Source organism: Anser anser, assembly GCF_964211835.1.
Source record: "Anser anser genome assembly, contig: HAP1_SCAFFOLD_143, whole genome shotgun sequence".
NCBI classification, from domain to species: Eukaryota; Metazoa; Chordata; class Aves; order Anseriformes; family Anatidae; genus Anser; species Anser anser.
Genome location: NW_028153765.1, coordinates 119,407 through 141,615, shown reverse-complemented (window position 1 = coordinate 141,615; position 22,209 = coordinate 119,407). Strand labels below are relative to the sequence as shown.

Below are 22,209 nucleotides of genomic sequence, written 5' to 3'. Positions count from 1 at the left end.
GAGGACTAAGTAAATAGTGCCATTAATCTAATAAATATGGAAGGGTACTACAAGAATTCTGTAGGCAGCTACTGGATTTAAAAGGAAACAGAAGGCCTGTAGAACATTTGAGTTTTCCATCTTTTCTCCTAGAGGAGGGTATAAATTTTACAAGGGATCCATTTCTGCATTAGCCCCTGTCCTTACCATAGCTGCTTTTTTGGCTGGAGGTCCCATTGTGTCAGCATCGGAGGCAGTCCGTGGTTTCACAGCTGCTACAGCAGAGGGAAAACTGCCAGGTGCCTTACGTTTCAGTGCCTTCTTCTTGGGGGAAGCGACTTTCCCATCCCAAGGCTTCGCAAACATGTTAAAGTTGGCTAGAGTAAAAGGAAGAGAGAACTGATACAGTCTTGCTCTGCCTCATGAAAAATCCACGTTCTCTTCCTCATTTCCACGGCCCTTCTACACAGTTAACTGTATTTGGCCAGCAGAATTACACTGCCATTGCCTGGATTCTCAGCAATATCTTCCACATAGTAAACTCCGTCTACCAACAATCCATACAAAGGAACAAAGAAAGTGAATGGCTACAGTAAATCATAATCCAGGACGAGGGAAACTCAGACACAGAGCGATCCCAAGTGCAAGCAATACTCTAAGACGTTGTATGAAGTCTAGTAAGATTCACAAATGTTGACAGCTTTTGTATTTAAAGTCTTGCTCCCTCTAGGAAAGGAAAAGCAGCAGGTATAGTAAGACAAGAGAGTGTATGCAACTGTTGTACCAGCTTCCTCTCCCCTGCAGTGATGTCCCACAAAATTTATTAAGTTGTTCTACAAAATCCAAATTTGTAGAGTCATATTCTAGTCTCCCATTCCTGACCTAACGTCTGGCTGGCAGGAGAAGAAACGAAAGAAAGCTGGGTACTTGTTTTCTTTGTGTGTTTATTTCCTCGTGTCCCGTGAGACAGAGAGAAAGGCTACAATGTGCAGTGCATGCAGCCTTTAAGCCCTCCTTATCTCCCTCACACAATCTCATTTTACAAAGTTGATATAATCTTAACAACGAGGCCTTTGATCCTCTGTCATTTTTGACAGAAACTGGCCCCCCACATTAAGATGCTGATGCATGCTTTACAAACACATACATGTGTCAAGCTAAGCAACACATGCCAAAGAGGAAGGTGAACTTGAACTCAACACAGGGAGGACTTCATACCATAAACAGATGGCAGAAAAAAACAGAATACCAAAATTAGACTAAAAAGCCCCTCAATGTGTTAATTTTCTAGTGGGAAATACAGAATACCATCACGTAATTAACGAAAACAGACATGGTTGCACGTTCTGGCCCTTCTTTGCCTTTGAACTTTGTAGCCTTAAACTCTTTTATCCTCCGCATTGAAGGAAAAAGCAAAGCAGATCCTGAGCAAATGGAACTTGCTCAATATGGGAAGCACCTCACCGGGGCAGGTATTAAAGCATCTTATTACCTGATAGCTTTGTGTTCCATAACGATTTCTGCCCGGCTGGGGCAGGTCCAGGTTGTGCTGGGGGAGCTGGCACATTTCCTCCACTCTGCTGCATCCGCAGAGCTTTCTCGCGCTTTATTTCTTCCAGGGTTTTAACACGCACTTCTCCTTCTGGCTTGGCTTTACCTGCCGGCTCCTTCGACTGCACTTTGCTGGGCCCGGAAAGAGTGAGCACACTCTGCTTCTTGGGCTCACCCTCAATTTTTGCCCCTGCGCTGGGATCTTTGGTTTTACCATGCCATTCAGCCTGGGCTTTGGCTTGACTTTCTCGAAGAGCTCTCTCACGATGGATTTCCTCCAGTGTTTTCACATGGATCTCTCCCTTTGGCTTAGCAGCCTTCCCTGTCATCATCAAGAAATGAGAAGCACCAGCATTTAAAGAGAGTCCAACAATAGTTTAAGTCTCCAAAATTTGTCACAGTACTAAGGAAAACTAAGCCTGAGCGTTCCCAATAACCCATCTTAGGACAATAGCCTAACATTCTCCTCCTCCTCTGAGCCACTTGTTGTATTTTGAAGACCAGCCCTATCCAGAGAGAGTTGCTACACAGAAATGCTAGTTTACTTGATTACTTTTTCAGACTGCATTTCAAATTCCTGCTCCCGGCAGTGGCTCTATTCTAATTGTATATGATGGTTCACAGAAGCAGCTTAAAACCTTGACAAGGCACAAGCGGAAAATAAACACACACCTAGAGGCAGATTTCTGATAGTGGCTGTCAGAAGAGCTTCAGCACTCGAGCAAGAGGAACCAGTTCTTTGTTTTCATTTGAATTCCTTTTTAGGGCTGTATGAAAACGGTCTAAGTTCACGGAAAGGAAGAAGGAGAAAGTATATTTAATAGCCAGTTGTTACCTTTCGCAGTACTAGTCCGTTGAGAAGGTAATCCTAGTCTCTCCTTCACAGACTTGGGAACTTGAACTGCAAAACAGAAAAAGACCAAATTAGGGAGGCTGCATAAACGTCAACTTTGTGTTCACATTCGAAAACAAGGCAGGAAAGGTAACTTTGAATCCCGGTGATTAAGACCTCAGCCAACATGCAAAAAGAAACATCGCAGGAAAAGGACAAACAGAGAGCCTAAATACAAAACCCGTGAATCACATCCAGATGCCTGTTTAGTAGCTGTACCTCTCTTTGGTGCTTTGTCAGCATTTCCCGGAACCTCCACCTTCTTCCCCAGCCTTTCAGCAAGGCTGCGCTTCACGGGAAGGGCGCTTACATCAGCTTCAGACAGAGAAAACAAGGAATATTTTAAGAACATTTCTTTGCAGGAAGATTTGAGAACAGTCAACCACAAGCTTCTATTTTTCAAGCATATTTTCATAAAATTGCCTTTCAGCTGCTAAATGGTTTTTTTGCCATTTCTGCAGTCAACACAGATCTCCACTGCAACGCATTTTCCTCTCACACGTCAAAAATACTCTTCGATGCAGTCATATAGAGAAGGCGGCACCTAAATAACAGCTCATAAAAAGTTCTTACCCACGGAGGCTTTCCGTTTTCCTTGTTTCTCAGCAAGATCTAGTCGAACCACAGGTTCCTCCCCTAAAACAAAAGTAAAATTTTTCTATTTCATAGAGACCCAGTAGCCAATAGAAATAGTATACTGTTAGCCCATGTCCAAAAAAACCCAGCAAGACACTGTTTTGACAGCTAAACCACACAAACTCATATTACAACTATAATTAACTTAGAAAAAGTATCCATAGTCTCAGTGTTTGCCTCAAATTCCAGCTGAATGTAGTCGAGAATGAATCTGAGTCTGCTTGACAGCTATACTTTGTGCAGAACAGAGCTGCATAAGCAAGCAGAATATTATTAGGTACAAATGCTGAGAAATATTCCTTTCTAAGGTGAATGTCTATGAGTAAAAGTACTTCTTCACTTCTTTCCCTTTCAAAGGAATTTGCACAACTCTAAACAATATAATTTATACACAGACTCCTATCGCACTACTGTCCACACGTGCCACTGTCAGCCTCTTTAAAGCTTCAGAAATTGCTTCTTACATAGCACTGTCCTCTAGAGCTCTTTCTTCTCGTTACTCTCCTGTTTTTCAGTTATCCCCCTATTTGCATACTGACACATTTTTTTCTTTCTCCTGCTACTGCACTTAACCTGAGCACCAAAGCTTTCCAGTACAACCAGGGACTTTCAGCATAAAAGCATGTTTTGAACAGAAGGCGGCAGCACCAGGAGGCTAACAGGGGTGAATTGCCTTCCTTCTTGCTTAACCTTCCAGTTGAGGAGTAATGAAATCAAAACAAAAGCATTAATTATTACCTTCCTCTGTAGACAGTGTCACAGTTCTCACCACTGTCCGGACATTTTCCTTTTCCGGAGCAGGAAAAATCATAGAATCGACGGGAGGAAGAGAAGATCTTGAAGGACCTTCTGCTCAGAGCAAGCAAAACATAAGGAAGTTTACCAAACAGAAAAAACTATCACGAAGAACAAAAAACTGTAATTATTCATTACTGTCAAACATACAGTGACCAGAGCATGCAAATAAGAGAGGTGACTAATTTGCCTCTGGTTGCCCTTGGAATTCCCATCTAGAATACCAGCTGGCTGAGAATCAGGTTGCTCGATGCCCCCAGCTAAACATGGAAGTCTATCCCTCAAGCAGCTCCCAGCCACCATCACCTGCCATTCTGAAGCCAATCAAATTTCACTTCTTTGGCAAATAGTTGGATTCACCAAAGCATAGCCAGCTGCCCGGTATTACTGGAAGAATTTTTTTTTGAAAGAAAAATCATCACACAGGATGAAGGTGAAGAGGGTAAGAAAGTAGGGAATATTAACTCACCACCGTGTCTCTTAGTTTTTTCCTTCATTTTCTGCAATTTGATTTCTTCAAGTGTTTTTATTCCAAAATTCAGACCGTCCTCTGAAAACAGAAAACAGTTAATGAGACTAAGGCTTAGAGGCACTCACTGAGGACCACAGATCCTCAGGCTTCTTAGTGCTCAGGAACTTTCAGAAGTATTTAGAATAAACCCTGTCAACACTCCTCACAAGTGAAACAACCATAGAATCAATGGCATTTTGCCCCTCCTTTCACCCTTCAGGGTAAAAACTGTAGTTTTAATTTTAATCCATTTACGTGATATTAGATCCCTCTATCGTTAGATATGGCTTTCAACAGTGGTTGCCAGGCTGCACGTGCAGCCATTTAAACTCCATGCTGTGACCCTGTTTTGTTCTCCAAAAGGAAAGAAAAGGAGTTCAACTTTCTGACCCAATGGGCACATGATGGTATCAGGGAGAAATGAGATCATGGAAATAACCGAGTCCATTCAGCACCCCTACATTCTGTTGTGTTTTTACGCCACATTGCTTTTGAGTTAATTGTCAAGTTCTCCTTCCGATTTATCCTACTACAGGTGCTGGAATACCTTGTTTAGCAGTAGTAGCACTGGCTTTCCGAGTGGAAATCATCCGTAATCCATTTTGGCCTTCCTCAGCTGGTTGCTGGACGGGAGTTTTAGTTTCTTCTCCTTCCGCAGAAAGCTGGTCTGAAGGGGAAAAATCTATTCAGTTATGCATAGGCCAGATTGTTCGTGATTATGTAGCTCATGCAATGACACTTCAGTCCATGGTTCCTATAAAAAAGCTTTTTTTTTTTTTTTTTTTTTTTTTAATACAGCTACACTGACCTGATGAACTCGTAAGTAGACTACCCTAGGACAAAACATCTAGGACTCTAGATTCTCTCTGCAGCTTTAACTACTACACAACATATTACTCTTCAGACAAAAAAAAAGGAATTTCCTTCCTAGTTTCACATAGAGCTTTACACAACAGACCAACTAAAGCCAAGAGTGGTTCTAAGCTTTCCTCCAACATTTCAGGTTCTGTCCACTGACTGCCAGACAAAGCCACCAGTGACCTGACCAGACTGCCTGCCCTATCGCTAGTCAGACCTCAGGTCATCTGTGATTTATACATTGATTTACAGCACAAATTCCTTCCAAGAACCAAAGACTTACACAATCATTTACAGCACAAATTCCTTCCAAGAACCAAACCATGCTCACCATCATCATCTTCATCATCATCTGCAGCATTGATTACAACTGGAGGGTGTGTAGGGCTTGGGACATTTTCCGAGTTTTCCACTTTCATCACCCACCTTAGCTATGGAGAGGGATTGGACTGGACAGAAAGTTTGTTTTGCTGCAGTGACATCTGAGCCACTTTCAAATCATCGTCCGCGGACTCAGGCGGACTTGGCAGTGTAGCTAGAGGAAGAGGAGGATCATCAGTAATATGGCAGTTTAAAACTTTGACCACAATGCACGAAGATGGTAGCTAAGGCAGATAACCTGCACAGACAATGAATTCAGCATCTCCTTTTGCCCATCCCGCCACTGTTTACACCGTGAACAATGACTTGCCTTCAAACAACAACACATCTCCCTACCACCCAGCAGAGGACGAAACAACAGAAAGCAAACTGCAAGGCAAATATCACACAAAGCAGAGAGAAGCTGAGCATGAAAGCAGAAAACAAATACCAGCAGTACAGCAGCAGTACACTCGGTTTAGCTGACCACCTAGGACTGCAGACCTTTTCCTGCACTCACAAATGGACGGTTACCTGATGTCTCCTACACTATTGGCACCCACTAAGTAATATGCAAAATTAATTCTTCAATACTTAAAGAAAAAGGACCTAAACTCACTCTTGCTTGGTGGTAAGAAGACTCCATCGATGTAACGTCCCTTTGCGTGATGAAAAGCACAGTTGGCTTTCTGACAGCCTACTGGCTGCTTCTCCCAGTAGCAGGGAATCTCACCGCGCTTCTTCTGAAGACAGAAAGAAAGACAAGCTCGTGATAACATGCACCTAAGGTTTGCAAAGAGATGCACAGTTCCAGGTCACGACAGCGATAGGGCTGTCACAATACAGTGCTGAAACATCATTCCAAAGGTCAGTTTATCACGGAAGTATAGTATTTCCGGGCATATTCACAAAGTTTGCAGAAGCTGTAACCACTATGCACGTTTAGCCCTGTCATCATTCAGTTTGAGAAGACAGGCACTCTCAGACATCAGTTTAGGGTGGGTTAAACTAATACACCTAGGATTATACTAGGATTATTCAGAGGGAAAAAGAACATCTTAAATTGCCTACGTTAACTCTATCCAGAACTACTTCTTGGAGACTTCGTTCTTCTGCACCTTTAACTTTCCCCACTGCTTCCTAGCCCAGGCAGCTAGAACAGCATTATCTGAAGGACTCCGGGACACAAGAGACCTGATAGATCATTATCAAGCCTGCTCTCAGGAGGCTAGTACAGCCTGTTTATTACCCCCCTGCTCCAGCAGGTTTTAGCAGTCTAGTTAGCGGTTATTCTGCATCTGTTGAGACAATACTGTCGGCGTCTAATAAAAGAAAATCTTGCTAAGACATACCTAAGGCATTGATTTTATTTCCCTCTCCTTCCTCCCACCCCCTCCCCTGCTAACAGAAACCAGTGTAATTCCAAAGCAAATGACTCTATCCTGCAAAAGCACAATCAGCACACCTACAGCACTGAAAAATGCTTTTGTTGATTTATTTTGAGAACACATCTTTAGGCACTCACGTCAATTTCCATGTGTCTGAATCGGCAGACATTCCTGAAACAATGACCCTCCTGCCACAGCGTGCAGACTGTCTCGTTCCCCAGAGCAGCTTCGCAGTGGCGGAAGGAACAGTTGTCTCCCTGTAACCAAAAGGAAACCAACAAGGAAAATATAGTACAGCCTCAAAAACGTCCATGCTGCTGCCTCAGGTTGCTACGATTGAATTCAGAATCTATCTGGTTATCACGTTAACCAAAGACCAGTGTGCCTCCTCCTCCTACTCTACCCCTTCCTGAAAAAAATGAAAAAAAAAAAAACCAACAAAAAAACAAAGCAAAGCAAAGCAAAAGAAACCCAGCCATACCTTGGTACAGGTAGAATAGAAATAGAAGTAGCAATCGTCTCCTTGTTTAGACATGCCGACAAGTTCTGATAACAAGCTCGGGTTCTCTCCACAGGGACTTCCTCTGCTCTTGGAGAGAGCTGTCTTCACCCTTGCTTGGGCTGAAAGTCTTCCACTGGCTTGTGATCAGTGAAATCTTCTTTTTAAAAGTAACCCTAAACAAAGTACCAACAAGTGAAAAATAATGAGTAACAAGCATTTTTCCAGCTTTCTTCTGTTCATCAAATTAGTCTCTTGGGGAGAGCAATGCCTTGAAATCAGCTGTTACGGGAACTAACACAATATTAAACTAAAGTTCTGTAAAGCTGCCAGGAGCTTTGTCAGCAAGTGTTCTCTTCCACGTCCTCAATAATATGCCTTGGAGCACACCTGGAAGCCTGAAAATGGAGTCACTTCTTCAAAAACCACCTGATCATACATGCAAGGCAATGATCAACTATGGCTACGAGTAACTTCTACAGAATGCAGTATGACGCATTAAATAGCATGTTCCAGTCACTGTGGGTCTTCGAGTTCACCTACCTGGACAACCTCAGCAAAGTTATTGATCTTCAAAGACTTCCAGTTAACTTCTCCTGGAGGCCGAACCAACACTGAATCCGTGAATTAATGATAAAGGGGTAGGAAGAATTTGCCTCTCCACTTTGCCAAGGGAACCTCTCATCCACAATTCAAACGTAGGATGTGCTTTTAAACAGCTTATAACTAATGGAGGAAGCAAGTCCATCTGAACACTCTCTCAGACTGGAGACAGCCAGGGTTAGTTAGCTCTTCAAAAAATAAAAACCAAAAAAAAAACCCCACAAAACAAAACAAAAACAAAAAAAAACCAGTGCATTTAGAGATGAACTCGTGATTCAAAGTGGCTGCAAAAATGAGGATCCATCTTCCACAGCCAGACAATTTGACTTTTTTTTTTTTTTTTTTATTCAAAATTCAGTATGTTCCAATCTCTGGTCTTCAAGATTTCTTCACCTATTAAGAAAACACTAAAACCTTTCCCCGTCTTTATTACCTGTACAGCAAAAAACACACCAGTGCATACAAATACACAAATGTGCATACGCATACACACATATGTGTTTAGACACACACACGAGGAGTGAGTGATAGAAAGTTAGCGAGAGCGACAGTGGAAATCAGAAGTTTTGCCTTTTTGACACAGAGAGCGCGTAAAAACTCTCTCATTTTGAGGGAACTAGAAAAAAATGGAGGATCTACCAAATATTTTGATGAGTATGCCTTCGAGGCCAATGCTTTATACCATGAGTGATCTGGGGGCCAGCACACAAATATGCATACATATGTACATGCATACAGGATAAACATATCTATACACACAAGCGTGCACAGTATATGTTGTATGGTATCCATATGGAGAACAACTCGTAGCCCTGATCAGACACGTAGAGTTGCAATCAATTAACAGCAGGAAGACAGCAGATCAAGGATACAGCAAGCTTTGAGAGGCAGGGCAATGCTCACTTTGCCAGTGGCATGGCTGCATGATACCAAGAATTTTGAATTAGTTTGATTTTTTGGAAGCAATTTGTTTTCTTTCTGCGCTGTAGCAAATACCACAGGTTTGCCATCACGTGCTGTTCCCTAATCCATATATCCATCATCATCCATTGCTGCAAGATCATGAAAGGTTAGAAAAGATGACTTAGGTCCAATTTAACAGCCAATGATTTTTCAATGACCAGAGCTGCAACAGATTTTATTTAGCCACAAGCAGTTTTTTTTTTCTGATGTGAAGTCAGATATTTTGATTTTTTTTTTAAGACACTAAATGTCATAAAACCTGCAACCAGACCAGATAAAGTTCAAATTAGAGTGATTCTGAATCCTTTCATTAAAATGCTGCACATTTCTGTGCAAATTATTTCTGACTCTTCTGGACAAAAGCGGATGAAATAGTTCTTACAAATTAATAATAAAAGGTTGGAACCTTTTACTCACACAAACACTAGTGAATTTTCCAGGAAGTATTATTTTGGCAGGGAATTTTCCCAAATCTAAAGTAAAGAGGGGAAAAGTTGGGTTCTCGTATTAGTTGTTGGTTTTGACTGCTTGACAAAGGGAATAAAAACAGTAGTTAAGTGCAAGGTTTCCTTCTCTTCTTTAGTATTGAGAGGAATCGTCACTTCCGACCTTTAGCACCTTCAGAAACACACCTAGTGCCATGCAGATTCCTCTGCATCTACTTCTAAAAATTACTGGTGCTCCTTAGCATGGAAGTTGGACTTGAAATCTTTTCCAGATTGAGCTCTTTTGAATGCCCAAGGAGCTCATCATTTTGCTTGTTGCCTTCCATTTTCCTGAACAGACCCAGAACGCTGTTCAGGGTATGAATGGATCTGGTCTAAGGAATGGGAAGAAAGCAAAAACCAAGGATACCTCACAGCCCTAAATGCCATAAAAAGCAGTCTCATTTTAAAAAAGATCTCCAAAGCTTTTTTTTTTTTTTTAACTGACATCTGCCAATATGGCGATCCAAGTGCTGAACAGAAACCAACTGAACTAGCCCCTGAAAGCCTGAATAAAAATGAGTAACTCTGGTGCACTCAGCAGGTCTGTAATAGAAGTTGGCAAGAGTTTTAGATTTCTTTTTTCTCCAGGGTGCTAGTAAAGTTTTTGCGTTACGAGATTTTGAACTCTTTTTGTACAAAAGAATTACAGATGCACTACAGTCACGGTAGCTGGGGGTCTGGAAATACATGCCAACAAGTGTCATAAACTTTGCCTTTGCTGAAGGAAGATAACTAGTCCAAAGAAAACCTGTCTAGTTTGTTTTACAGGCTTGTCTTTCTCAGTATGGAACAAACTGACCTCCCTGGTCTAACTTTCCAGTTGGCTATTCTGCCTTTGTCCTGGAGAGAAGAGCAAGAAGGGAACAAAATATTTTTGCACTCCAAAAAATGCATTAGGGAAGGATTATCACACCTACCTAAGGGTAATTTCTTGTTTGTTTATAAAGCACAAAGTCTTTCTCTTGGACAGTCTCTGTTGCTGGCCTGTTTTGTGCGTTCCATTTATAATAAAGGTATTAAAGATGCTTACCCCGTTTTGGTGGGTTTTTTTTTTTTTTAGAACAGTGTAAGCAGACAGTCGGATGACAAGCAAGAAAGAACAGCATAAACTCCTTGTTGTGACCCTGCTTTTTAATCACCCAGCATCAGCCTGGCTGCAAAACAGTCTCCGCTGATTTACCTGCTTGTTAAAGCACCCCACAGGCTGCAAGTGTTGTGTGCTAGGTGTCAAACTATATTTAACGGTGCATAGGTAAACCATTCATCTTCCCATGGTCGAAGCACAGAACAGCCCCCTGCTAGCACAGCTCATCCTTGCTGTAACTGCTTTTAAACCTATTTGTTGGTAAGAAAAGAGCTCAGTACACCACCTTCACGGGGCAAAAATTCACATGGAAGAGCAGAAAAACCCAGAAGTGCTTCCTGAACTTCACGTTACCAAGAGCACCATCGGATTTAGATCCTGGCCTGGCATCCAGGATGCACGGCCTGCAAGCACTGCTGCGATGTGGAAGTGCCAAGGCAGGTTTTTGGCCTGCCCTAAAACACTTTTTTTTTTTTTTTTTACAAACAATACAAAGAGTGTGCCAGGTATGCTGTAATGCCCGTGTGCCAGGTCAATAGAGGATATCCAAACAACAGAGGCGCTTCTCCTAATTTCCCGCGTGAAAACACTTTCACAGCGTTCTTTTCACGAAGAAACCCCTCTCTATCTTCTCCAATGCTCCAGGACCTGCTGCAGCTGCAGCGGCTGCGCTGGTACAACCCGCATCTTTGACAAATCTTTTCAACAGTTCTGCTTTACCTCGGCACAGTTGAGGTCACTCCTCTTCCTCTTCCAGCTGAGGAAGCAGCTTGCGGGCTCTGCCACACGGTCGGTGCAGAAGCGAAAGCTGGGAACACAGCAGTCAAACTCTCACTGCTAACGAAGCCACCAGGGCAGAGGGCTGACACAGACCCGCCAGAGGCGAACCGTACCCGCTCTCCCTCCCGGCTGCGAGGCTCGCCGCAGCAGCCCCGACCCGAAGCGCTCACAGTGCTTTGCTTGGTGATGTCACCGATGAGTCAGAGTCCCCAGATGAGCATCTGCCTTGCCACTCTTTAATGTTGGTGTTGTTTTTTGGTTGGTTGTTTGCTTGCTTTTGAAACTTATGCAGGTTATGGTAAACCTTCAGGTAAACCACAGATCAATGGGGAAGAAGTCCCACACGAGGGAAGGCCGTGCTTTTCTTCCAGGCAATGGCGCATGCTTTAACATGCTGCATTCAACAAAGAAGCTCTCTCCATTTTGCGCAGTGGCAACAGGCACGACTGTAACACACGCACGTGTAGGCAGCACCTGCAGGTCCCAAACCCTTAACCAATTTTTAGATAGCACCAATTTTTTATGTAGTTGCTTTCCCTTCATCCATAACCCCTTTTTTCCTTTCTTTGTATCGGGTGGCTCTCCTCCATTGTTCTCTCTGTCATTTTCCTCCCCAGTGTCTGAGCAGGCACTGGGAATCGTTTCCAGAGGAAGGGTACTGCTGAAGCTACAACATTTACTCTCAGGGAAAAGAGAGTATGTGAAAGAATACATACTTCCTTTCTTTTTCCTTTTTTTTTTTTTTAAATCTCTGAAATCAACGCTGCGGCCTGGCAGCAAATAACTATGGGAGTAATGATGATTCCTCATCCTCACTGTAACGTTGTAGTTAATGTCATAAAGAAGCAATTTCCCCAGACAGTGGCCATTTGAGATGGGAAGGGGCAGTAAGAGGAAGTTTTCCTTAGACTAGCTCTTCCCCCAGAACACCTCGCCATCCAGCAACAAATTCAATTCACCTGCTCCGCCTGATCAGTCAAACGCACGTCCGACTCCAGCACACGCCACAGCGGTGGTTCTGACGTGGTTTGAGAATCACCTATCCGCAGAATATCTCGGGTTTGTACACTCAAATAACGCAGTCTTTTCCAAATAAGGCCCAGAGCTCACACTCCGAGTGCAGCCTAACAGCACCAGAGGGCCGGTAGGCTAAACATTCCCATCCTGGCAACAGGACTGACCCGGGCAACAGTAAGCATCCCTTCTGCACTTTCATCGTGAACATCAGCATAAGGAAACAGAGACCTCCTCGATCCAAGTTTGAACAAACCCAAGCGGGTTTGAACAACCCAAGCGGGTTGTTTTCAGCAAACTAACGGAGAAATTAAGGTGACAACCGCGTGCATCCAGAGTTAGTCAGATCCCGAAGGCAGTTCCTTTGGGAAACGCAGGAGCAGCGCGCCAGATGACGGCTACCTTACAGCGCACCCCTCAGAGGCACTGCTACGAAAGGAAGGCAGAAGGTTGGAACTCAAAATAACTCGCAAGGCGGGTTAAGGGGGAAGCTTTAATTTCCTGAGCAGAACCTCCCCCCTGAAGACAGCCCAGGGACTCTTTGCTTCCCCAGGGAGACGGCAGGGACAGGGCAGGGAGGTGGGATGGAGGGACACAGGGCCAGATGGACGGCCAGACGGCCGGATGGATGGACAGACGGCCAGACGGACGGCCAGACGGCCCAAAAGGCCTGAGCAAGGGCTGAGGAGCGGGAGGGAAGGGCAGGGCGAGGGGAAGGGCGGCCCTGGGCCTGACAGGGCACCTTGGGCCTAACCCCGGGCAGCAGCTCCCCGTCTCACAGGGCCCGCGGGGGGCTGCCTGTAACAGGAGATGCGGGCAGGTAAATTTTACAAGCACTGCATCACAAATACCCTGCAACACCTGAACTATTCACTGGGACAGCCTCCTTCCTCACCTCCTGAAAGCTCCAGCTGGCAAACCAAGGACAAAATGAAAGGCAGATGTGGAGGACCTCGTAAGATACTGTTTTGTTCCCTACGTGCCCACTGCTGGTGACACGTAATGCCTCCTGTTCCCGAACGACATTGGCACGTTACATCTTTACTACATGCTGAAAGGAACTCAGCAACTTGAACACAACTTAGAATTACCCATCCCGGCAGCAGGCTGTCCAGCTGAAGCTGCTTTAGCCAATCAAGTGTGTCGTGCTGCCCCTCAAAGGTTTCTTCCTGGGAACGTCTGCTGTGACACTCCTGACGTATTACTTCTCGGAATGGCAGAACTGCGCTGGGTAGGCCCCACAGCAAGACTCGTATTTCTGTCCTTCCCTTTCAGGAAAGGATCTCCCACCTTGAATTTATTAATTTTCATGATGATGATACACAAATTGAAGTTTTGAAAAACTGAATGCTGATTAACAGATTTCTAGCACAGCCTGTGCATCAAAATTCATTTCTCTCCATTTAGGTAATCTTAGTTTCTGAGTTACAGTTACAGTCAAAATTTTTCTTCTTCGATTTTTTTCTTTTTTCTTTTTTTTTGTGATCAGAAAAACGAGGGGACTGGCTGTCCCAAGTCAGCCGGGGAACTTCTCTTTGGTCGATGCATCAAGCAACTCAGCTCTCTTGGGGAAACTTAAATAGAAAAGACAGATCTCCAAACGGATAAAAAAAATAAATCAAATGGTAAAAACCCAACCGACACATCTGATACCCCAGCTTATTGAACAGCACAAGGGTTTAATCTACAGGCTCTGTCCAAAGCAGCAAGAAGTGACAGATTTAATCCAAACCAGTTGCCCGCTCTCACTCTCTGATCTGGAGACGTTATTGGACAAGCATGCGTAGCAGTAACACTTGTAAACACTGGGTTACTGCACCACAGCCCCAAATCCCTCACGGGCCCACTAAGATACTTTTACTGACTGATCCACAATAAGCACTCCCAAAAAGATTCTCAACAAGTTAAACCCTGTTTAGAAAGAATCTGAGGAACCTGTCACTGCAGCAACAAAGGGCTGCAATTGCATGCAAAATCTCCAACACCCTCCTTAGCACCCTGCTAGCTCAAGGACTGTGTGGGGCTTCCGTGCCCTGAACGAGTCCACCCTGGCCACGTAATGCAGATGTAATGGTCAAGAAAGCACATAGCGTTATCGAAACTTATCAGATCCACAGCAAAAAGAAAAGCCCACGCTTCTATATTTCTCCTCCTTCTCCATTCACAGAAGGAAGAGACTGAAAACAAGCAGATTTGTGGTTTACATTTACAGTTAATGTGAAAAATGGCTATTTGTGAAATACATCACGTATTGTTTCAAGCTACAAACAACTCGCTCCCACAAAGGAAGGACTTTTGACCTCAGCATGCAACCCCAGTTACAAATAACTTCCTATCTACCAGCGGGCCGCGTTCCCCTGGCACTCAGTCACTCCGCAGCACGGCAGCCACCTTTGTTCTAAGGATGGCAAATTCTACTTAGAAACGCTCTGTAGAAGAGTGATGCTGTCCCCTTTTAACACGATCCGGCCTGCAGCACAGAGAAGGGAAAGAGGGGATTAGAGAGAGCCCAGAACCTGAGAATAATCTCGTGTTTTCAGAAAGTGTTTCGTGTGGTTGAGCAGGGTTTTGCCCATCATGCAGAGTGCAGGCCGCCTGGTATTACACGTTCCAAAGACCAGAACTGGTCTCAGGCAGGGACAGATTCTCCTTCATTCAGCAAAATCAGCAGCTCAAAAATCATCAGGGACAGAGATGTAGCCAGGAATTGCTCACTGAACTTCAACAGCAAGGCTCGTCACACGGTTGGTACCTCTCAGTGCTGCTACCTAGAAGGCTCACCCGGGCAGGTTTCAGACCGCACGTCACTCGGGTTGCACAGACACACGACACACCCAGCTGTTTCCTTGATTTTGTCTTGGAGTGAATCTCCTCTGCGTCGTCCAGCGCCAAATTCACGTACTCGTCAAAGCCCTAGAAATCGGCAACAGTGGCAATTAGTTCAGCAACAACACGAACCATCGTCAGCTTTGCTGAGCCAGGCTGGACAATGAAGACTAATTGTTAGAGAAGCACGATTTCTTTTTTCCCTTGGGCTAGTTTTTCTTGACAAGAAAAAATAGGATTGTGAATGAGGGAAAACAAACTAACGACGTAACGTGGGGTCGTGCTGACACTCACGATGATGCAGCCTTCTATCCGCACGTTCACTTGCTCAGCCACACCTGGATCCTCGAGCTCTGCAGAACGAAGGAGGAGAGTAAATTGGAACACAAACACCGCGAGCAGTTTTGTTCTCTCTCGTGTGTTCAGAAATACCCGCTAACCATAGCCGCTAGAGCTCCCAAACACTCCAAGGAGCAACTCTCAGGGGCAGTTTCAATTAACAGTCTGACATTTTAGAGTCTTATATGACTGGGTGAATACTACACGTTTGCTGAAGGACACGTTTCCAGTCACAAGGGAACACTCCTGCACGCCCGGCTGCACGATCCCACTCCCGTTAACACGAGGGCGAAACGCCGGGCTGCGCAGCAGCTCCTTGTACCCACCAGCACGCCGCACAGCTCTCCATTCCCCACAAACCTGCCCCGAGCAACGGGTGGGAGCCGAAAACTCAGCGAGGGAGATCCCCGGACCCTCCCCGCTCCCCCCACCCCCCCCAAATCCCCATCCCCATCCCCTCCCCGTCCTCTCCCCGCGCTACTCACGCTCTGCAGGTAGCAGAAGATGAGGTTCCGGGGCGCTGCGTGAAGGGCTCAGCACGGGGACAAGAGCTCCAGGCCCGGGACAAGGCCTCAGGACAAGGCCTCAAACCCTGCAACGAGGCCCCAGGGCCCCGGGACAAGGCCTCAAGGCCCGGGCCGAGACCCCTGAGGCCGGGGCCGCCCCCCACCCGCTCCCCCGTCGCTCCCCGGCCGCAGGAAGGCTACGATGGGCTGCACCATCACCTTCTGCACCTTCTGGTCCTGCCCGCGGTACGCCATTGCTGCCGCCGCCTCGCTGCTCCCGCCGCCCCTGCTGGGCCGCCTCCGGAAGCCCCTGAGGCCGGGCGGGAGCGCGCAAGGGACGCTGGGATGCTGGAGGAGCGTGGGGGGCCGCTCTAGCAGGCCGGGAGGACCGCGTCTCTATGGTTGCAGGCAGGGGTCCCTGCGCTAGCTTTATTGGCGAGCAGCGAGGCTGGGGGGGGGAGGGGGGCAAGACAGCCTTAAATAAAATACGAATATAAAAAGTTTTATAAATGGCTGAGTCCCAAATAGGATTACAATCAAAGTTTACAATTTATTAAACGAATAGAGGCAAGCAAGCAGCGCTGGGTGCGCCGGGAGTCTCTGCTCCCCCAGGACGCACGCCTGTTACGTAAGGCGGCTGGTTTTGATGCTCCCAGGCTAATACATATTCATTACTACTTCGAGAAGAGGCAGGGTTATTAGAATTGGTTTCCGGAATCCGAAACCCCTCCCAGGGGCGCCTGCGTACCAGTCTCTGGTGGTCTCTCGGGGCTTGCTCGGGCTGAATGCTGGTTGTCTTCCTCTCAGGCTTTTGTCCTTCAATTGTCCTTCAGCTCCCCCTTCCTCCTCGTTTGGGAGCCTCTGCGCCGGATTTCAGAAACTCTAGCAACATCCCCTGCAGTAGTCAGCACTTTTCCCTAAAAACCCCTTTGTTCTCTTATCACCTAGACCCGGGCCTCGATGGTAACCCTTCAAATCCCTTAGTGACACGAATTGCTGGACCATTCCTTACAAAAGGAAGGATAAAATATGTAGAGGAGCAATGGCACACGCGAAAGCCCAGCGCCGCGGGCAGAGGCAGCGAAGGTTGACGGCAGAACAGTGCTCGGTTTGAACACGGAGAGGGAAAGCGAGGGGAAGGTGGCCGAAGCCGGCCGCAGTCTCTGAGCTCTCCTCCTCCTGATTGTTTTCTCTCAAAGCCATTTCTGTCTGTGTGCGGGCACCCGGAGCCGGCAGAAGTCCCCGTGAAGTCCTTCGGCAGGACGGAGGGCTGCGTGGGCTCCAGTGAGAGAGGGAGTTAGGAGAATCTTATCAAGTAGAGATAGAGCGCTGACAGCGTTAAACTAGGATGCTACTTAGTGTCTTTGCTAACTATGGTGCATTGTGCCAATTAACTAAAGCAAGAAGCCTTGGGCCCCTTACCAAGGTCAGTCTCCTAATAAGAGAGTGAGCCTGTCTTAAGAAACTGGAAGAAACTGGTCCTGCAGGTGGACAAGAGCCAAGGAGCAACTGAGTCTGTGCAAAGACAAGAGGTCAACTAGCGGTGACGAGGAAGAGTCATCAATCTTCATGCCCACGACCTCCCGTGCTGCCCAGCGCTGAATAAACATACCTACTTTACAATCTCACTGATTGTGGAGTCCCTTTTCCGCAAGTCACTAGCAGCGGTTTCTTCCGCAGAGGTTTTCCCAGAGCCGCTTCAAAGCTTCCCTCGCGGAGCTGGGGCGTCGCAGGGGGTCGTCAAAGCACGCACACACACACACACACACACACACACACACACACACACACAGGCGTTGTTGTCCAAACAGAAAGTATTTACAACAAATTCGACAAGCGGTTTTCCTCTGCCAGCAGCAAATGCCTGAGGGCCCCTACAGCTTCACAAATCATAGCACAAAGAGCCTAAAGTTCCTCTAAAATTTAGGGAAATGATTCAAAATAGATCTGCTAGGGGAAAACGATCACTGGCGGCAGGGTACACAATACACGCGAGTCTCAGCTCTCCTCCGCAGGGTCAGTGCCCACGCCCAAGTGCGACGCTGATGGCACCCGAACATTTGCTGTAGCAGGCAGCAGAGCCAGCAGCTCAGGGGAGCAATTTTAAAAACCAGGAGGCACTTAAACCAACCCTTAATTGACCCAGTTACTGCAGGAGAGTCCCGACTACTCGCCCTGGAGTCCTACTGTCACCAGCAAAAAGCACCAACCAAAGCTTGGGGGAACTTTGGTACAGCACAAGAGAAGGGAGTGGGGGTAGCGTAGCCGTATCGCAGAGCTGCTGCTTTTCACACCATTTTATCATCCCTGATAATTGAAAGTAAGGCCGGGTGGGCTGACCCCACCACCACCACTCCTGGCAGCATGTTTGGTCCACAACGCTAGAATAATTATTTTGCTCCCTCCCGCCCCTACAGCTTCATCATCTGAAAAGATTACAGTCAAAACAATGGCATACACAAATAAAAGTCAAGAGTTGACATAGTAACTCCGGGATTTGGGTATCAACTGTCCGAGAAATCAGAACACCCAGGCTTCACAATGTGCCCAACATCGAGCTGTGCCAAGGGGGGCGGAAGGAAGAAGCTTTCCGTTTAAGCCTTCAGAGCATCGCTCCATCACTACGTCAATTCACAGCCACCACAGCGTGCCGATGGACATCTTTCTGTGCCAAAAGAAACAAGTGCTTTGTCCTCTTGATATCAAAGGTAGCCACCTATAGTTACGGAACCATGCACAAGACCTTAACTCTGACCAGCAGGAAAACTTAGGACAACTGAGTGCAGATCCTGCCAATTTCTACCAGATCCAACTGTGCTTTAAGTCTCATTGCAAAGCCTCAGTTAGAAAAAGGATCACCTCGGGGTATCCAACAAGAAGAAGAGTTGTTTTCTTTTTTTTCTTTTTTTTTTTTTTTTTTAATATACCATAGGACTATGCAGTTCAATCATCAATCATCTTGGAAAGCTCAAGGAGGAGGTCATCCTCATCCTTCCCTGGGTCCAAGTCGAGCTCGGCTTCCAGTATGCCGTCTGAGAGTTCCCAAAGTAGCATCTCTAAATCCTCGTCTACAGATACGGGCGCGTTGCCTGTGGAACTCAGCCGGCGTGTCCTTGCTTCTTCTAGCTGGGAAGAAGCTGAAGTCGAGCTTGAGAACTCCATTGGCTCCACGGATTCTGCCTGGCTTCCAAGATGTGCTTCAGGTCTTGGCAGAGCAAGGAAGAGAACAATCAGTATATGCCATTTCTTAACGGGAAATCCCTTTTCTGCAAACCGGCTCTTAAAACCGTAGCCAACCCCTCCTGCACTTCAATCTTACCCAGGGATTGTTATTCAATTAACCCAGGGCTACATTTAGAGCCCAATATATTAGCAGGTACATTTTTCAGTTTGGGGGTTTCTCTGTGAAGCCAGAGCACCCGGAGTCTAGCAAAGATGGGAAACCAACATGGCCTCCCGGAAGCCCAGTGTCCGAGAACTACATCTCCCGGCATGCTCTGGGAAAACAATATGGACTCCCGGAAACCCGGTGGCCAAGAACTACATTTCCCAGCACTCCCCAGAAAATTGAGCCTCGCAGCGTGCCGTAGGACGCCATTTTTTGCTCCGTTACATTACCGGTTTCGTGTTTATGGAGGGTTTTCCCGCCGTTTTGGGGGGTTTCCCCTCAATTTCGGGTTTTCAGCTCTCCATTTCAGAGTTCTTCCCCGCAATTTTGGGGTTCCTTCCCCTAATTTGGTGCTTCGCCCCCCCCCCCACTTTTGGGGTTCCCCCTCCATTTTGGGGATTCCCCCCAATTCCAAGCCCCCCACAATTTTGGAGGCCCCCACCATCCTTTCTTGGCCTGCCACCCTAATATTAAGGTTCTTTCCCCCAATGTTGGGGTTCTCACCACATGTTTGAGGTTCCTTCCCTTAATTTGGGGCTTAGCTCCCCGGGATCTGGGGCTTTAACCCCAATTTTGGGGGTCCCCCCCAAGTTTGGGGATTCCTCCCCAGGTCTGGGGGGGGTCCACATTCAATTCTGGAATTTCACACTTCCATTTAAGTCTTCTTCCCCCCAATTTGGGGATTCACCCACCCAATTTTGGGGGTTCCTCCCCTAATTTGGGGGGGGCACAACCGATTTTAGAGTCCCCCACCCTCCTTTTTTGGGTTCCCCCCTAATATTAAAAGTTCTTCTGCCCAATTTTGGGGGACCCCACAATTTGGCCGTTCCTTCCCCTAACTTGGGGCTTCAACCCTTCAATTTTGGGGGGGGCTCCCCCCCTCTTATTTTGGCCTTCCGCCCTAATATTAGGCCTAACCCCTAAGAACCTTGACCCCTAACGCTATGGCAACCACAGATCTAACCCTAACCCCTACCCCAACAAACCCTAGAAACCCTAACCCTAAAAACCCTTGCAGCCCTAACCCGATAAAATTTACCACACTAAACCCCTGAAGACTGTTCTGGGGGGTCCACATTCAATTCTGGAATTTCACACTTCCATTTAAGTGTTCTGCCCCCCCAATATGGGGGTTCGCCCACCCAATTTTGGGGGTTCCTCCCCTAATTGGGGGGGACACAACCAATTTTGGGGGGGACACAACCAATTTGGGGGGGACACAACCAATTTTAGAGTCCCCCACCCTCCTTTTTTGGGTTTCCCCCAATATTAAGAGCTCTTCCGCCCAATTTTGGGGGACCCCACAATTTTGACGTTTCTTCCCCTAAATTGGGGCTTCGACCCTTCAATTTTGGGGGGGGCTCCCCCCTTAGTTTGGCCTTCCACCCTAATATTGGGCCTTACCCCTAAGAACCCTGACCCCTAACACTACGGCTCCCACGGATCTAACCCTAACCCCTACCCCAAAAAACCGTAGAAACCCTAACCCTAAAAACCCTTACAGTCCTAACCCGATAAAATTTACCACACTAGACCTACGCCTAAAAGCCCTAACCCTAAAAATTAAGACCCTCTAAACCCTAACCCAAAACGTAAAGATTCTCAAAGCCCTAACGCTGGAGACCCTAACCTTAAAAAAAAAAAAATAAGACCTTAAAACCCTAACCCTAAATACCTGACCATAACTAAAACCCTAAGACCCTAACCCTAAAAACCCTATCAACACTAAAACCACAAAATACTTTAAAACCTTAACACACTAACCCCCAAACCCTAACCCTTATAACTCCAACCCTAACAACCTTAAAATCCTAACCCTAAACCCTGGAAACCCTAACCCTGAAACCCAACCCTAGTGCCTTAGCCCTGAAACCTTAAAACCCTAACACCTTATTAGAAACACTCTGTAACCAATACCATAGGCTCAGGCAAGTATCTCAGTGAGGTAGCATTTTTATTCACGATTGCAATGGCAGGCGTCCCACAAGCCACCTACTAGTTCCATAACACAGTTTATATAATTTTTTTTTTCCTCTCGGTGACCAGGACCCTCCCCAGTTTCCCCATTGACTGAGTAATCCATGTTCACGATCTATCCAGTGCTTCACAGAAAATACACAGCTGCTGGCCTGTTACTAGTCAATTTTATTTTTTTCTTGACTGTTTTCCTCTTTGAGGTGGTAATGTTTCTTACACCGTGATTTCCACCCAATTGCTCTAAGGATTCTGGTTGTCTGCATTTTACAAGGTTGTCTGTTAAGCTTTCTTATCACTGCAAGCATATATCAATACCACCCTCCTTCCCTCTAAACGATGTAACTCTGTGCAAAAACATTTTTATTCCCACAACCTTGATCCCCTTACCCTAAAATCCTTATTCTCTTTAACCCTAACAACTCTAACCACAACCCTAACCCTTCATATCAACCCCCCCGACACTAATGACACTGACTAATGATCCAAACCCCAAACCCCAGGCAACCAACAAAGAAACAGACACAAAGCTGAAAACTACAAAAAAGGCAAAACCCTGGATACAGACCCCAAATCACAAACACGCTACCAAAATGCTACAGAAAAGCCCCAGACGCAGGCCCCAAGCACTACAGCTAGGCCCCAGAAGCTCTAGACACATCCCAAAGCCAAAATGCAATCCCCAAACACTACAGAAAAGCCCCCAAACACCAGACACAGGCTGCAGAAGTCTACAAGCAGGCCCCAGCCACACCCGGATGCAGACCCCAACTGT

The 22,209-nt window shown here is 46.2% G+C and overlaps 2 protein-coding genes across 7 annotated transcripts in view; both read right to left on the bottom strand.

Moving 5' to 3' along the window:
* The window catches only part of LOC310891517 (zinc finger CCCH domain-containing protein 11A-like), a 107,865-nt gene extending 89,438 nt beyond the window's left edge, over positions 1–18,427 (bottom strand). For 3 of the 5 annotated variants that reach the window (XR_014577616.1, XR_014577617.1, XM_083853791.1), the window contains exon 1: positions 15,360–16,012. The gene's annotated coding sequence lies outside the window, so the exon portion shown is untranslated. Of the gene's footprint in view, positions 1–15,359; positions 16,013–16,051 lie in introns of those variants that run through there. The other 2 variants (XR_014577614.1, XR_014577615.1) reach the window with 2 other exon arrangements.
* LOC310891518 (zinc finger CCCH domain-containing protein 11A-like) lies at positions 4,797–15,202 on the bottom strand. 2 transcript variants are annotated; one of them, XR_014577618.1, is made up of 6 exons: positions 8,013–15,202; positions 7,452–7,645; positions 7,108–7,227; positions 6,202–6,325; positions 5,554–5,757; positions 4,797–5,031 (listed from the first exon to the last, which is right to left on the bottom strand). XR_014577618.1 is itself a non-coding variant. In XM_083853792.1 (5 exons), exons 2-5 carry the CDS (start codon positions 7,503–7,505, stop codon positions 5,654–5,656), a joined length of 402 nt encoding a protein of 133 aa, XP_083709918.1. In that variant the 5' UTR covers positions 7,506–7,645; positions 8,013–15,202; the 3' UTR covers positions 5,113–5,653. The 2 variants fall into 2 exon arrangements, 1 of the variants encoding a protein (XP_083709918.1); XM_083853792.1 differs by lacking the exon at positions 4,797–5,031 and having other exon boundaries at positions 5,113–5,757.
* Positions 18,428–22,209: the final 3,782 nt, after the last annotated feature.